At 38.3% G+C, this 14,587-nt stretch overlaps 4 protein-coding genes across 4 annotated transcripts; all 4 read right to left on the bottom strand.

The window, feature by feature from the left end:
• Nucleotides 1-2,520: 2,520 nt before the first annotated feature.
• On the bottom strand, nt 2,521-3,468 carry LOC130408263 (olfactory receptor 2AT4-like). The gene has a single exon (XM_056731753.1). It carries the CDS (start codon nt 3,466-3,468, stop codon nt 2,521-2,523), a length of 948 nt encoding a protein of 315 aa, XP_056587731.1.
• A 3,323-nt stretch (nt 3,469-6,791) lies between these two features.
• On the bottom strand, nt 6,792-7,760 carry LOC130408262 (olfactory receptor 5M3-like). The gene is given in 1 exon segment (XM_056731752.1): nt 6,792-7,760. A coding segment is annotated over 1 exon segment (969 nt).
• Nucleotides 7,761-8,866: 1,106 nt separating this feature from the next.
• On the bottom strand, nt 8,867-9,796 carry LOC130408259 (olfactory receptor-like protein OLF2). Its single transcript, XM_056731749.1, has one exon. It carries the CDS (start codon nt 9,794-9,796, stop codon nt 8,867-8,869), a length of 930 nt encoding a protein of 309 aa, XP_056587727.1.
• Nucleotides 9,797-11,544: 1,748 nt separating this feature from the next.
• LOC130408257 (olfactory receptor 5M3-like) lies at nt 11,545-12,462 on the bottom strand. Its single transcript, XM_056731747.1, has one exon. It carries the CDS (start codon nt 12,460-12,462, stop codon nt 11,545-11,547), a length of 918 nt encoding a protein of 305 aa, XP_056587725.1.
• Between the last annotated feature and the right edge of the window lie 2,125 nt (nt 12,463-14,587).

Here is a 14,587-nt window from a genome sequence, read left to right as displayed (position 1 = left end):
GGTTTGCACCGCGCTCCGACCTCAGGAACCACATATCCTCGGGTTAGCATGAATGACATGACTTCTGCTTCCTCCTAAACTCGACCGCTGGGGGTGGAGCTCGGATTCGTCAGAGTCGGATGCCAGTCTCCCTCCGATGCTGCGAGCGACATCTCATCTACGTCACACATCGTTTCCGAGTGTGTGCGTGAGGATCCGGACGGTATGCCACCGCCGGTTGGGGCACGTTCAGAGGAGCGAATCGGGGTGCGATCGGCCCGTGAGCACTTAGCTGGCGGGTTTACGTTCGCAGAGTTCCCCATATCACTAACGCTGCTAACGTGGGTGGTCATCAGGGCCGTAGCCACAGATGTCACAGCCCGGGTAGCAGACGAAATGGTGGCTGGTTCTCGTAGGAAGACAGCCACCCGTGACCGCAACTTCTGAATGACAATCCGCCCGCAGTGCGGGCAGATGTGTCAACGAACGCTGCTTCAGCGTGCTGGACGCCCAGACGCCTAACGCAGCGATCGTGTCCATCCCCCTCCTCGATGAGAGTGCCGCACCCAAGAGAACAGCGGGACATGCCGCGCTGGAGAATGCTCAGTTAGTCCTGAAAAGGACTTTTTAGAAAAAAATCTCTAACACCTCCGGAACCGCCGAGACGCCCAGGGGAAGGTCGCTGCAGGTAGGGACGATCCGCTGGTACACGTCGTAGATCCAGCGATGTAGAAGAAGAAGAATTCATAGAATTCGTTCTGTTCGTAGTCATGAGCGAAGGCTCTGAAGAACAAAAGGTAAGTGAATGCTGCACGCCGGCTTCCTTTTATACCGGATTTCCGGGGGCGGAGCCCGGCATGCAAATTGCATTCGCCAAATTTCATTGGCCTTTTCTATAGTAGTCAGAGTTGATTGGTTCTCAAGGGCGAACCCCATCTGTCGTTCTCGACACAACGTCGAGAGACCGACAGAAAGGGAACCACTGACATACACAAGCTGCCGTTCAGGATGCTGATGTAGAAGCGCATCTTGGGGTCAGTTCATCATCGAGATTGGTTCGTGGCAATCGGCCTGAAGGAGGCGTACTCTCATGTCTCCATCCTCCCTCGACATAGGCCATTCCAGTTCGCGTTCAAGGGAGGAGTCTATCAGTACAAGGTCCTGCCTTTCGGTCTGGCCCTGTCTCCATGGGTTTTTACTAAACTCGTAGAGGCTGCCTTAGCTCCTCTCAGGGAGCAAGGCGTGGGAATACTCAACTATCTCAACGACTGGCTTTTCTTGGCACACTCGCGAGATGTGTTCGCACAGGGACCTTGTGCCTCCGGCACCTAGACCGTCTGGGTCTTCGGGTCAACCGAGAAAAGACAAAGAGCAAGCTCTCCCCAGCTCAGAGCTCCTCTTATCTTGGTTTGGAAATAGACTCTGTCCGCATGTCAGCGCGTCTCACCAACGAGTGTGCACAGTTGGTGCCGAACTGTCTAAAACACTTTAGACGGACACCAAGAAAATTAAATCATATTTGATTCTTACCTCACTCAACTGAAAAATACTGTGTATTTAAAATAATAATTTTCATATTTTCACAAGCATTGACATAAAAGATGTTGAAGGTACGCATTCATTGGCTACATGGTTGAGGATAGTACAAAAGGAAAATTGGGTTTTTTATTTTTCAATTTGCTTCTTCCATCTCTTAGATCATAAAACCACCTGCTTCTTGAAGTACCTCGGCTATGCTTTAAAAGCAAAAGACTTTCTCGATTGTTGCCCTAAAGTAATGAGTGGACGAACATTCTCTATTAAATCCCTTGTAAACATTTAAAGCACGTGTTAAGAATTTGCTTAAAAAATAAACTTTTAAATGTTTCTTTCCTTTGCTGTTTCTTTATTTTTTTCATATTGTACAGCACTTTGGTGCACTCATGTTTTTAAAAAAGTGTGAAATGTTGTGATACACATGTGAATGTGGATTCTTGCATTTTAAACGGTCTTAATAACCAAATGAAACATAATAAATAAGCTCAGCAATTATTTATTCATAAAATTGCATTTAAAGTCCACTTGGCTCTAAGATCTGATGTTACAATTTTTCCACAAATGCACAACTGTTCTTCCGAAATATTAAGAATGTGAAAATAAGAAATGGCACTTATTCTTGTTGTGCTTTGATTTTATATATAGAAGTAATTGTGTAACAATAATGTACAACATAGCCTATGCAACTCCTTGACACACATATTTCAAAACACATTTTTACATGCACACTGTAACAAGTTTATGATGTTAATCTAAACAAGAAATGTCATCTGACTGTAATCGTTATAAAAAATATTTAAGATTGTATAACCTGCTGTCAAACAAAGAACAAATGCAACAACTTTATAAATGTAATTTGAACTTTTTCATAGTTTGTATGTATCAGAGCAGAAATATATTTGTGAGAAGAACTATCTTTCATGCATATTTTATTGCATATTTGCAAAGTCAAATTGACTTACTGTTGCAACTACTTACATGTATTTGTATTTCTCATGTTATGTTTTACAGCTTTTTTGAACTATGAACATTTACTTTTGAAATAGGACATGAGGGAAAAGCTCTTTTGCGCACTGCCTTAATATTTAATACATAGATTAGAGGATTAACAATAGCAGGAACTATAAGCAGTTCCAAAGCCAAAAAAGTACGCAGACTCTCTGGAATGTCATTTGCACCATATCTGCTATACATGACATCAAAAAGCAAAGCAAAAATAAAATTTATCAGTGACAGTAAGTGTGGCAAACATGTTTGCCAGAATTTTTTTTTATTTTCTAAAGATGCTTTACAGGCAGCGATGAGTTTAATGTACGACACTATAATAAAAACCAAAAGAGATACAAATGTGACAATAATAACATATCCAAAAAGAGTATTAACAAAATTTGAAGTGCATGAAAGTTTTACAACTGACCAGTTGTCACAATACAATTTATCTATATGATATTTACAAAATTTCCTCAAATTTGATAACAGTACTGCTGGAACTGAGAAGCAGTTAGGTAAAATCCATGACAACAGAATTAATTTCAAACATCTGTTTTTGGTTAACTTGGAATGATAATCCAAAGGTCTGCATATGGCTACATATCTGTCATATGACATGACTGTTAATATTGTAATCTCAGTAATTAAAGAGCTGTAGATAACAAAGGATTGCACAGCACACATGTGACGTGATATCACATATGAATCCAAGAGCAAATTAAACAGAAATATAGGATAGAATCCTGATGCTCCATATATCACATTTACACACAGATTACACAAAAACATGAACATGGGTTCATGAAGAGATTTCTCCATGATAATGACAGAAATAAGTCGAACATTAATTGACAATATGATCAAATAGAGGAAAAGAAAACAAGTAAAATATATATGCCTGTATGATTTTGATTCTCTGGGCACCATAAGAGTCAACATCACAGGATAAGAAGAGTTTTCCATCATTCAAAGTTTAATGGCTCCTGTAAAGTATGCAGACATTTCACAAAGCTTCAGTTGTCATTGTTTCTTAAGGAAAATAAAGTTGTCACAGTCGGAGAAGTAAGTGTAACTGTACTTCACAGTCAAAAAAGGCAAAAAATCTAGTCCACAGATCTGAAGCCAGGTGTGTTTGCAGTTAAAGGGACAAGGGTTGGTTGCTCTTATATGAAGGTTTTTTTCATGTGGGAAATTTTCAAGGGATGGTTTATAATATCTTGGGGTTAATTATCCATTCACAAATTAACTCTTTCGAAAAAGGCGTTTTATTGGCAAATGATAATCTAATATGCTGTATGCTACTGGACACATTGGTAAACAATCATTAAAATTGAATTGCGTCCCAATATTTTTTTTCTAAATGGTTCCATAAAGAACCTTTAACATCTTAATATCCTTTCTATCCCACAAAAGGTTATTTGTGGCGAAAAAAGGTTTCTTTAGATTATTAAAAAAGATAAGAAAGAGATGTTTTTTTCAAAGAACATTTGACTGAATGGATCTTTGTGGAACCAACAATTGTTAAAAAGGGCCACGGAAAAGACCCCAAACTTTATTTTAATCCATCCTAGGTAATTATGACCTTCTTTCTTCAGCCGGACATAATTTGGATTATTCTGAACTATTGTATTCTTTAAACTATTCCACCCATAGACATTCACAAGATGAGCCAGTGCGTTTCTTGTGTGAGGAAAACTTGCCTGAGCATTAATCAAGTTAAATGAAACAATTGTTTTAGTATAAGTATATAGGACAGTACTCAGTTACCTTAATATTTTTATTCCATTTTTTCCACATGCATTGGAAACTGTTGCTGCATCATATGGGCCCTCAAATAAACAGAGTGATGTTTTGATAGCATTGTCCTGCCTTTTGATGAAACAAATGATAAACAGAACATTAGAAACTGAAGTGAACACTGAAAGAATGCAAAAAAAAGATTTTTAATAACATTAATGTACATAAACTGTACATGGTGTCGAAAAGAATGGCAATAGTAAAATTTTCAAAAGAAAACGGTTAGGACTGTAACCTCCATTCCCCGGAATAACGTGACTCGCAGGGTCACCTGCTGATTCCATAGGATGAGCCTCCTCAGTGACTAAAGGACAGCCAACAACTCCAGGCAGTTGATATGCCACCGCAGTCGGGAACCCGTCCAGTGTCCCGATAATGTGTGCCCATTTCACACTACACACCACCCGTGCAGTGAGTCATCTGTCGTCACCTTAACGCGCCTCGAACCTGCCCGAGCGGGCTGTAGTCCGCATGGTGCCAGTGTGCCACGCCGTCCAAGGAACCCGACTCTTAAGTCAGTGCTGAAGCGACCACCTAGGCATCAACCTTGAGAGGGACTACCCCTGTTGAGGACACCATGTGCCCCAGGAGTCTCTGGAAGTGTTTCAGCGGAACCATTGGAGTCCGTCTGATCAACTTCTGACAGTTCAGCACCATCTTTGCAAGCTCGTAGGTGAGACGTGCTGACATACGGACAGAGTCTAGTTCCATACCAAGATAAGATGAGCTCAGTGCTTGGGAGAGCTTGCTCTTTTACCAGTTGACCCGTAGGCCCATACGGTCAAGATCCTGAAGCACGAGGTCCCTGTGCGTACACAACACATCTCGCGAGTGTGCCTAGATAAGCCAGTCATCGAGAGTTTCCGCGTGCCTTGCTCCCTTAGAGGCAGCGAGAAGCTCTTTTGAGAGAGAGTGGGCGCTCACCCCTAAAGAGGGTCTGGCTTGGGTGGGGGATGTGGCAGGCAACATCCCGCTTTGACCCGCCGGCGATGAATTGGCCAGGTTGGGATCACCCGCTGTACTCTCCATGCCCATGTCTGATCCTGTCAGGGCCGCTCTGCTTTAGGCGGGTCCCCCCTCTGCATCTGAGGGGCCACCGCGGGGGGGCGGGGTTGCTCGAGGGGAGGCTGTGCTCGGGACCTCAACGACTGATAGGTGGCTGGGTCACGCCGGAGCAGTCTGCTTCTTCACCACAGAGAACCTCCACGGTGTCACCATACAGCCTTGCTTGCGAGATGGCCAAGAAGGTGTCCCTTCTGAGCATCATAACGCAAGATTGAGCCACAGATGTTTCCCTTGGACCAATATCATGAACATCGACCAAGGGCACTCGCCATGACCTCCGTCACACGAGGCGCGAGACCTGTGGCGATGTGTGGTTGGGTCGGCCTCCTTACGCTTTGACATATGACCCAATGGGCTTGATTGACCGCCAAAGCATGGAGGGTGGAAGCAGTTTTACCCACAGCATCACAAGTCCTCGACACTAGTGTCAAAGAACTTACATGCCCTGGAAGGGAGACTTGGTTGACCTCTCCAAGTGGCAGCGTCCGCAGTGCACCACGGCTGCTCAATCCACCTTGGGGGTCGACATATCCCTTAGCTGCTTCACCGTTCAGGGAAGTAACAGCTCCCTGAGCCCTTCAGACAGGAACATGCCGGCATGCCAGGTCAGCAGAGAGCGTCGGGTTGTAGTGGCCCTGCCCTCCCCGAACGCTCGCGGCTAACCCGGAGGTGCACGAGTAGCGTACAAAGACGTGGAAAGCATGGCTCGGGAGCATGGGAGCTCCAAGGGGCTTTGCATCCGATGCCAGGAGTTAGCTGTCCGATGTTATAACAAAAAGTTTGTCACATCACGTTGTCAAATCTGCCCGCCATGGGACGGTACACCACCGCCCATCGGGGACGAGCCAGGTGAGCATGGCGGGGCATGGATGATCCGCGAGCCTAAGCTGGCGGTGTGACATCCATGGGAATCCCCACCGCTGCTTGCTGAAGTGGTCAACACGTCGTGGGTCGTGGGTTTGATCCCAGGGGATTGCAAATACCTATATAAAATATATAGGATAAAGCAATGTAAGTCGCTTTGGATAAAAGCGTCTGCCAAATGCCTAAATGTAATGTAATGTTATGTAAAAAATCAAAATATATTGTTTTTACTCCCTAGCTATTTTAAATGATGTTAAACTCTGTCTGTACCGCATTAGATGAAATATCGATTGTATAAAAGACATAGATGGTTGTATTTTAATCTAAAATGCATTTCCATCCTTCTCTTAGAGTTTAATGGCCTTAAGGCATAAATGAATAATAATGTACATGGCACATGCATGTGAAAAACTCAACACAATTGAAATGTCTTTCTGTGTTCAATTCTCCATGCAGTAAATAAACTTCAGTATTATTCCATAAAATATATTAGTTGATGATGAGTACTGTTTGTTTACATAGAGCAAAGACAAGTTTGTAAAACCATCATTATAAATTAGTTAAAATATATGCAGAGTGAAATACAACAAACACATTATTTATCTTAAAATTGTAATGATTTTAAATGGTTTTAACAGTCTCTTGCGAATCTCTTTGAGTTTTAAACCATAAATGAGAGGATTGAAAAGAGGTGGCACTATAATGATCTCTAAAGCCAAAAAATGACGCAGACTCTCTGGAAAATCGCTTGAGCCGTATCTGCTGTACATGGTGTCGAAAAGCATTGCAACACTGAAATTAACCAATGAAAACAGATGAGGCACACACGTCTGCCAAAACTTCCTTCTGCACTCCAATGATGCTTTACATGCAACTGCTAGTTTTATATACGAAACTATAATGAAAACAAAGAGGGTGAAAAGAAATGCAATAATCAAAAATCCATATGTATTATTGATAACAGTCGATTGACACGAGAGCTTGACCATTGACCAGTTATCACAATACAATTTATCAATTTGATATTTACACAATGTCATGCTATTTGATAAGGAAACACTTATGGCCATTGTTATTAATGGCACAGTCCAACAAAAGGCAAGTAACCGGACACAAACAAATCTGTTCATTTTAGTATGATAGTCCAAAGGTCTGCATATGGCCACATGTCTGTCATACGCCATCACTGCTAATGTACAATATTCACACTTAACCGAAGTATAGATCACAAAGGCTTGTAAGGCACACATGTAGGACGGAATCACATATGAATCCAGTATTAAATCATGCAGAAATTTAGGATAGAATCCTGTAGCTCCATATATCCCATTTATACACAGATTGCACAGAAATATATACATTGGTTCATGAAGAGCTCTCTCCAAGACAATGACCGCAATGAGCCAAATGTTCAGAAAGAATATCAGAACATAGATAACAAAGAAGCATGTGAAATATATGTGCCTGTATGATTTAGAGTCTCTTGGCTCCGCCAGGTTGTAAGTCGCAAAGTAACTCTGGTTATCCATTCTCAATATACTGTTACTTTGAAACATGTCTACATGCAAAATGGTTGGCTTCTAGATTAAGCTGTTAAACACTGATGGCTTTTTGCCAGTTTAGACGTATTTAAAAAGGTCTAAACACTTTTCAAAAACAACAAGCTCTCACCCCAGTCAGCCCTTTCAATAGCCTTGCAAGACAGTCGTGAAATGGAGGCTCTAAAGCCCATTGACATGCCTATAAATACCTTTTCTGTTCAGAAGAAAGTCTCTGTGAGACTCATGCAAATAAACCCCAGAGGGTATTCTAAGAAATTTCTAAGATTTACTTTTCCTTATAAATGACAATGCAATATTTTTCTTGCTTTAGGGCATACAGAAAGATCCACGGATGAATTTAATAAAAGGGAAAAGTTTAAAAGCATCCATCTATCTGCCCTTAAAGCCACTTCATCTACAGTAGGGTTGCAAAGAGTATAGAGCCTGGCAAAATATTAAAAAGACAAAAATATTCAACCCTCTTGTACATATATACAGACAATTTTTGTCTCCAAATCACTGCACCTTCATGCCTTTGGACTGTGGGGTCCAAATACAAAGGATATCAATAGCCCACTGACAACTATATATAATAAGTTGAATGCACTGTAAAACATCTAAATAAAAACTGTTACTCCCTAGCTATTTTAAATGATGTTAAACGTTGTCTGTACCGCATTAGATGAAATATCGATTGTATAAAAGACATAGATGGTTGTATTTTAATCTAAAATGCATTTCCATCCTTCTCTTAGAGTTGTATGGCCTTAAAGCATAAATGAATAATAATGTACATGGCACATGCATGGACTCCTGAGATAGGCGCAGGCTCCCCGTGACCCGAGGTAGTTCGGATAAGCGGTAGAAAATGGAATGGAATGGAATGGCACATGCATGTGAAAAACTCAACACAATTGAAATGTCTTTCTGTGTTCAATTCTCCATGCAGTAAATATACTTCAGTATTATTAGTATTATAATTTTCTAGTTGATGATGAGTACTGTTTGTGTACAAAGAGCAAAGACAAGTTTGTAAAACCATCATTATAAATGAGTGAAAATATATGCAGAGTGAAATACAACAAACACATTATTCATCCGAAACTTTTAATGATTTCAAATGGTTTTAACAGTCTCTTGCGAATCTCTTTGAGCTTTAAACCATAAATGAGAGGATTGAAAAGAGGTGGCACTATAATGATCTCTAAAGCCAAAAAATGACGCAGACTCTTTGGAAAATCGCTTGAGCCGTATCTGCTGTACATGGTGTCGAAAAGCATTGCAACACTGAAATTTATCAAAGAAAACAGATGAGGCACACACGTCTGCCAAAACTTCCTTCTGCACTCCAATGATGCTTTACATGCAACTGCAAGTTTTATGTACGAAACTATAATGAAACCAAAAAGGACAGAAACAAATGAAATGACCGCAAATCCATAAATATTATTGGTGACAGTTGATTCACATGAGAGCTTTACCATTGACCAGTTATCACAAAACAATTTATCAATATGATATTTACACAGTGCCAACCTGTTCGATAAGGAAACATTTATTATAATCACAATAACTGGTACAATCCAACAGAAGGCAAGTAACATACTGCATGCAAATCTGTTCAGCTTCGTATGATAGTCCAAAGGTCTGCATATGGCCACATGTCTGTCATAAGCCATCACCGCTAATATACAATATTCACACATAGCAGAAGTGTAAATCACGAAGGATTGTATTGCACACATGTAAGAAGGAATCACATATGAATCTAATATTAAGTCATGCAGAAATTTAGGATAAAAACCTGTAGCTCCATATATCCCATTTATACACAGATTGCACAGAAATATATACATTGGTTCATGAAGAGCTCTCTCCAAGACAATGACCACTAGTAGCCAACTGTTCAGAAACAATATCAGTAAGTAGAGAAAAAAGAAGCATGTGAAATATATGTGTCTGTATGATTTAGAGTCTCTTGGTTGCTCCAGGGTGTAAGTTGCAAAGTAACTCCGATTATCCATTCTCAATATACAGTAGGATACTCCAAAAGTTCTTCTTATGCAAAAATCACAAAGATTAAAACAAAAAACAACTGATGAAAATGTTAAGCTTACACAGATGTAAAACGATGACAAATCGCTCTTGTCAACCCTTCCTACAACAGTCAAAACAATAAAGGCTGTAAAGCCCATTGCTGCTTATATAGCTTTTTTGTTGAGGGAAACGTCACAGTGAGCCTTTTGTAATTAATTGGCAGCTGAAAGTTTGTAAAATTTGTTGTGAGACTTTTTCTATTAAAATGGAAGTGTTGTCCCTGCAGGGTTCCTGAAGGACCTGAATTTCATCTTTAAAAATGGGTTGAATAACACGCTTTACAGATCACAAAGGGGGATATGAAGATTTTTGTTTGGATAACTTTTGACACATCCATCTAAACTAATCAGCTTTCTTTATTAACGTCCACAGAATTGTACATATGACCTGTGTATTTCCAGTTGTATTAATGTCAAAAGTCGATTTGTTTTCTGTCGCATGCTAACATAAGTTTTAGGGTTTGGGTTAAGGGACAGGTTTGGTAACCCAAAAATAGGCATATTTTATGTACGCAAAATCAAACTTTGGCATACGTATTACACGATATACGTACACAAATAATAATATCAAAGTGTAAATAGATGTTGTAAATTGATGTTTTGTGACAAACTTGTGGAGAAATAAGTTTTGAGAAAGAGATGGCGAAATAAGGATTAAGACGGGTGCAAATTACGACTGTTGGGCCCCATGCCTGAAATTGCTTAGGGGCTTCCAATCACTAGGTCCGCCCCTGTAAGTGCCTTTGTCTTTTAGGTCATAACAGTTGAATGTAAGGAGAATTTAGAGCCAATGGTTGTTAACAATATGAGTGTGATAATACTCTCGATAGTAATGTCAGATCAATGTTTTTGGCCAGAGTTAATTTAATCCTTTTGTTTACTCAGTGGTAAAAGCCATATAAGACAGTGGAGTTGGATTTGTTTGATTATATTGTATTTTATATTATAAACTAGTGAATTATTGTATAGGTATAGGTATTTTATACAGTTCTTAAAAAACAGAGATGACTAGCCAATGAATGGTTTTAAAATGTGATCCCTTCTGTGTATGTCTTGTATTCACAATTTTTTACACACAAGTAACATCTGGAGGTAAACAGGTGAAAGGATTTTAATTCTCTTTTTAAACCCTTTCACATGTTCACCTCCAGTATAAGTTTTATTGAGGGTGTCACAATACTGACAAAAACAGTGATATTAAAACACAATAAAAATAAGATTATGGATATCGTGTTCATTCTTCACATGTTGTAAAATCCATTAAAAATGGTTAAAAAGTCTTTGCCTACCTTCATTTGTATTTTGAATGTGATGCATTAACCAAAAAACACAAAGCAAAAAATAAACATTACATAATTAAGGATGCAGTTGACTTATAGTGTCATACATTTATTTAAAATAAAACTTTCAATAGATACCATAATAATATTGTTTTCGTGACATGTTTAGGTACATGACTGTCCCTAATTAAACATTTCTATTTTTCTTAGAATGATCTTCTACTTGGGGTATTTTAGTCTAGTCGAATAACATAAATTGATATACAGTATGCTTTGTTTTACAACAAGGAATCTGTATTGTATACCTAAATGTCCCCAGTTTCAAATTGTAGAATGTAATATTTTGTTCAGACAGAATACAATACACTGCAATACATTTCTTTATCATGATTTTCATCAACTTTTAAAGCATGATTTAAAGACTCTTTTGCGAACCTCTGTTAGTTTTAAGCCATAAATTAAAGGATTGAAAATAGGTGGCACTATTATTATTTCCAAAGCCAAAAAAATACGCAGACTCTCTGGGATGTTGCTTGTGCCGTATCTGTTAAACAAGGTGTCAAAAAGCAAAGCAAGACTAAAATTTAACAAAGACAACATATGAGGCACACACGTCTGCCAAAACTTCTTTCTGCACTCCAATGAAGCTTTACATGCAATTGCGAGTTTTATATATGAAACCATAACTACAGCAAATATGCAAAATTGAAACGAAATGCCGAAAATTCCATAAATGTTATTGACGACAGTTGATTCACACGAGAGCTTTACCATTGACCAGTTGTCACAATACAGTTTATCAATGTGATATCTACACAAAGCCAACCTATTCGATAACAACAGAGCAATAAGCGTAGTAACAAATGGTACAGTCCAGCAGAAGACAAGTAACATGACACATTTAAATCTGTTCATCTTCGAGTGATAGTTTAAAGGTTTGCATATTGCCACATTTCTGTCGTAAGCCATCACTGCCAATGTACAATATTCACATTTCACTGCACTGTAGATCACAAAAGACTGTAAGGCACACATGTAAGAAGGGATCACATAAGAGTCCAGTATTAAATCATGTAGAAATTTAGGGTAGAATCCTGTGGTTCCAAATATCCCGTTTATACACAGATTGCACAGAAAAATGTACATTGGTTCATGAAGAGCTCTCTCCAAAACAATAACAACACAGAGCCAAATGTTCAGCAACAATATCAGACTATAAAACAACAAAAAGCATGAGAAATATACATGTCTGTGAAATTTAGATCCTTCAGGTTGCATCAGAGTATATGTTGCAAAATAGGTTGAATTATCCATTAATTGTACAACAAACTGTCAATTGTTCCTATGCAAAATGAACAACACAATTTCAATTAGATAAAGTTGTTAAATGTTACAATTAAAATTACCAAACCTTAAAATATATAAAGAATGGCATACTGTATTTTCTGTATGTACTGCTGTTCTGTATAGTCCTCTTTCTAGAGGCATCGTGCATGTCAACAGTCATGAAACAGAGACTTAAGCGATAACCTTGATGCCTATAAATAGTTTTCATAGCTCATAGCAAATCAATCTCTTGCTCATAAATCTCAGGGGTGTAGTTTAAAGATGTGCTGTTGTGTATTTCTTAAAGTAAACAAGGCCGTTTGTAATTGTGCACTAAACATCCAACAGTCTTTCAATTTAAAATGAATATTATTCAAATTTACAAAGTTTTCACATTGATAATGAAATAGCACGTTTAAGGTTATGTCGTAATTTTATTCTTTCAGTTATTGTTCTAGGAATTTGATATTTGGATTTCTTGTTCTTTTTCAGATTTCCTGCTATTCTTTGCTTAGTGTGCTGGTGCTCAGTGCTGTATAACAGATTTACCTTAAACTACAGTGAACCATTGTTACAATTTACAAAAGATTTTAAAAGTAGGCATAAATAATATTAATTTGTCCATTATGATGTAAAGTAAAGGAGAAAGTAACCGATTCTTTTAAATGGGCCTTTCACCTAGCTGGCCAATTTCAACGCAAGGAAGTGCCGAGTTTGACATAAAGTTTGACATGATAAGTGTAACATGATTGCACAAGGGCAAGAAGACATTTTTACTTTTGAATATTGTCAATGAGGAACACTTCCGTATGTTAAGAAAACTGCTTTTGTGAAGAAAACGCTCGACATAAGCCATCCTAGAACGTTTTAAGAAACAAAATTTGACTGATACACTTTCAGGAAAACAGTAAAAAATGCTCCCTTCAGTACACATTGGCACAAAAGTGTTTAGTACCTCAGAGGTAAATATTGGTACCAAATATATACGTTTCTGTACATATTGGGGTAAGTACTTTTTATGTGGCAAGTAGTGCCCTCTACTATTATTAGAAGAAGGCTGTAAAAAATAAATCTGCATTGTTTCTCCTTTTATAAAGAAAATCTACAATATTCCAAAATTTCATCAAAGTAAAACAATTTGAAGTTGGGTGAATATCACATTATGATTTTTTTCTTTTCTTTAATACACCCTGGTCACAATTATTGGCACCCTTGTTTTCAAAACTTTCTGCATCCTCCATTTGCATTAAGAATAGCTCTGAGTCTTTTATTTTATGTCTGACAAGGTTTGAGAATGTCTTAAAATACTGTTTTTTGCTCTCTTATCTTCAGTTTATCCCACTCATTTTCTACAGGGTTAAGGTTAGGGAACTGGGGTGGCTGGCAAGATCGTGATTTTGCATTCAGTAACACAATTTTTGTTGATCTTTCTGTTTATTTTGAATCAGTGTACTGATGGAGGATCTAACCATGTCCCATTAAAAAATTTCTATAAGAGCAAGTCAGGTTTTGATTTTTTTATTTGTTGGTATTTGATATAAAACATGATGCCATGTATCTGAACAAGATGTAGAGGACCTTTGATATAAAAGATGGTTCACAACAATAAAGATCTGGCCATATATTTAACTGTGGAGATAAGGCATTTTTAACCCTGTTTGCACTAAACCTTTCTTGTGTTATGGCTGCCAATTTTCTATTTTTTATTTCATACGCCATAGAATTGCTTAGGGGCCCCCAATCACTAAGTCCGCCCCTGCAAGAGCCTTTGTCTTTAAGTCATACCAGTTGAATGTAAGGAGAATTTAGATCCAATGGTTGTTAACAATATGAGTGTAATAATACTCTCGATGTAATGTCAGATCAATGTTTTTGGCCAGAGTTAATTTAATCCTTTTGTTTACTAAGTGGTAAAAGCCATATAAGATAGTGGAGTTGGATTTGTTTGATTTTATTTTATTTATATTATAAACTAGTGAATTATCGTATAGGTATAGGTATTTTATACAGATCTAAAAAAACAGAGATGACTAGCCAATGAATGGTTTTAAAATGTGATCCCTTCTGTGTATGTCTTGTATTCACTATTGCTTTACACAAATAACTTCTGGAG

Source organism: Triplophysa dalaica, chromosome 19 (genome assembly GCF_015846415.1).
Source record: "Triplophysa dalaica isolate WHDGS20190420 chromosome 19, ASM1584641v1, whole genome shotgun sequence".
Taxonomy (NCBI): domain Eukaryota; kingdom Metazoa; phylum Chordata; class Actinopteri; order Cypriniformes; family Nemacheilidae; genus Triplophysa; species Triplophysa dalaica.
The sequence above is the reverse complement of the archived record's forward strand: the minus strand, read 5'-3'. Positions and strand labels throughout refer to the sequence as shown.

Coding starts and splice junctions, on each gene's coding strand:
- LOC130408263 (XM_056731753.1), bottom strand. CDS start 3,468: ATGGAAAACTCTTCTTATCCTGTGATGTTGACTCTTATGGTGCCCAGA.
- LOC130408259 (XM_056731749.1), bottom strand. CDS start 9,796: ATGGATAATCGGAGTTACTTTGCAACTTACACCCTGGAGCAACCAAGA.
- LOC130408257 (XM_056731747.1), bottom strand. CDS start 12,462: ATGGATAATTCAACCTATTTTGCAACATATACTCTGATGCAACCTGAA.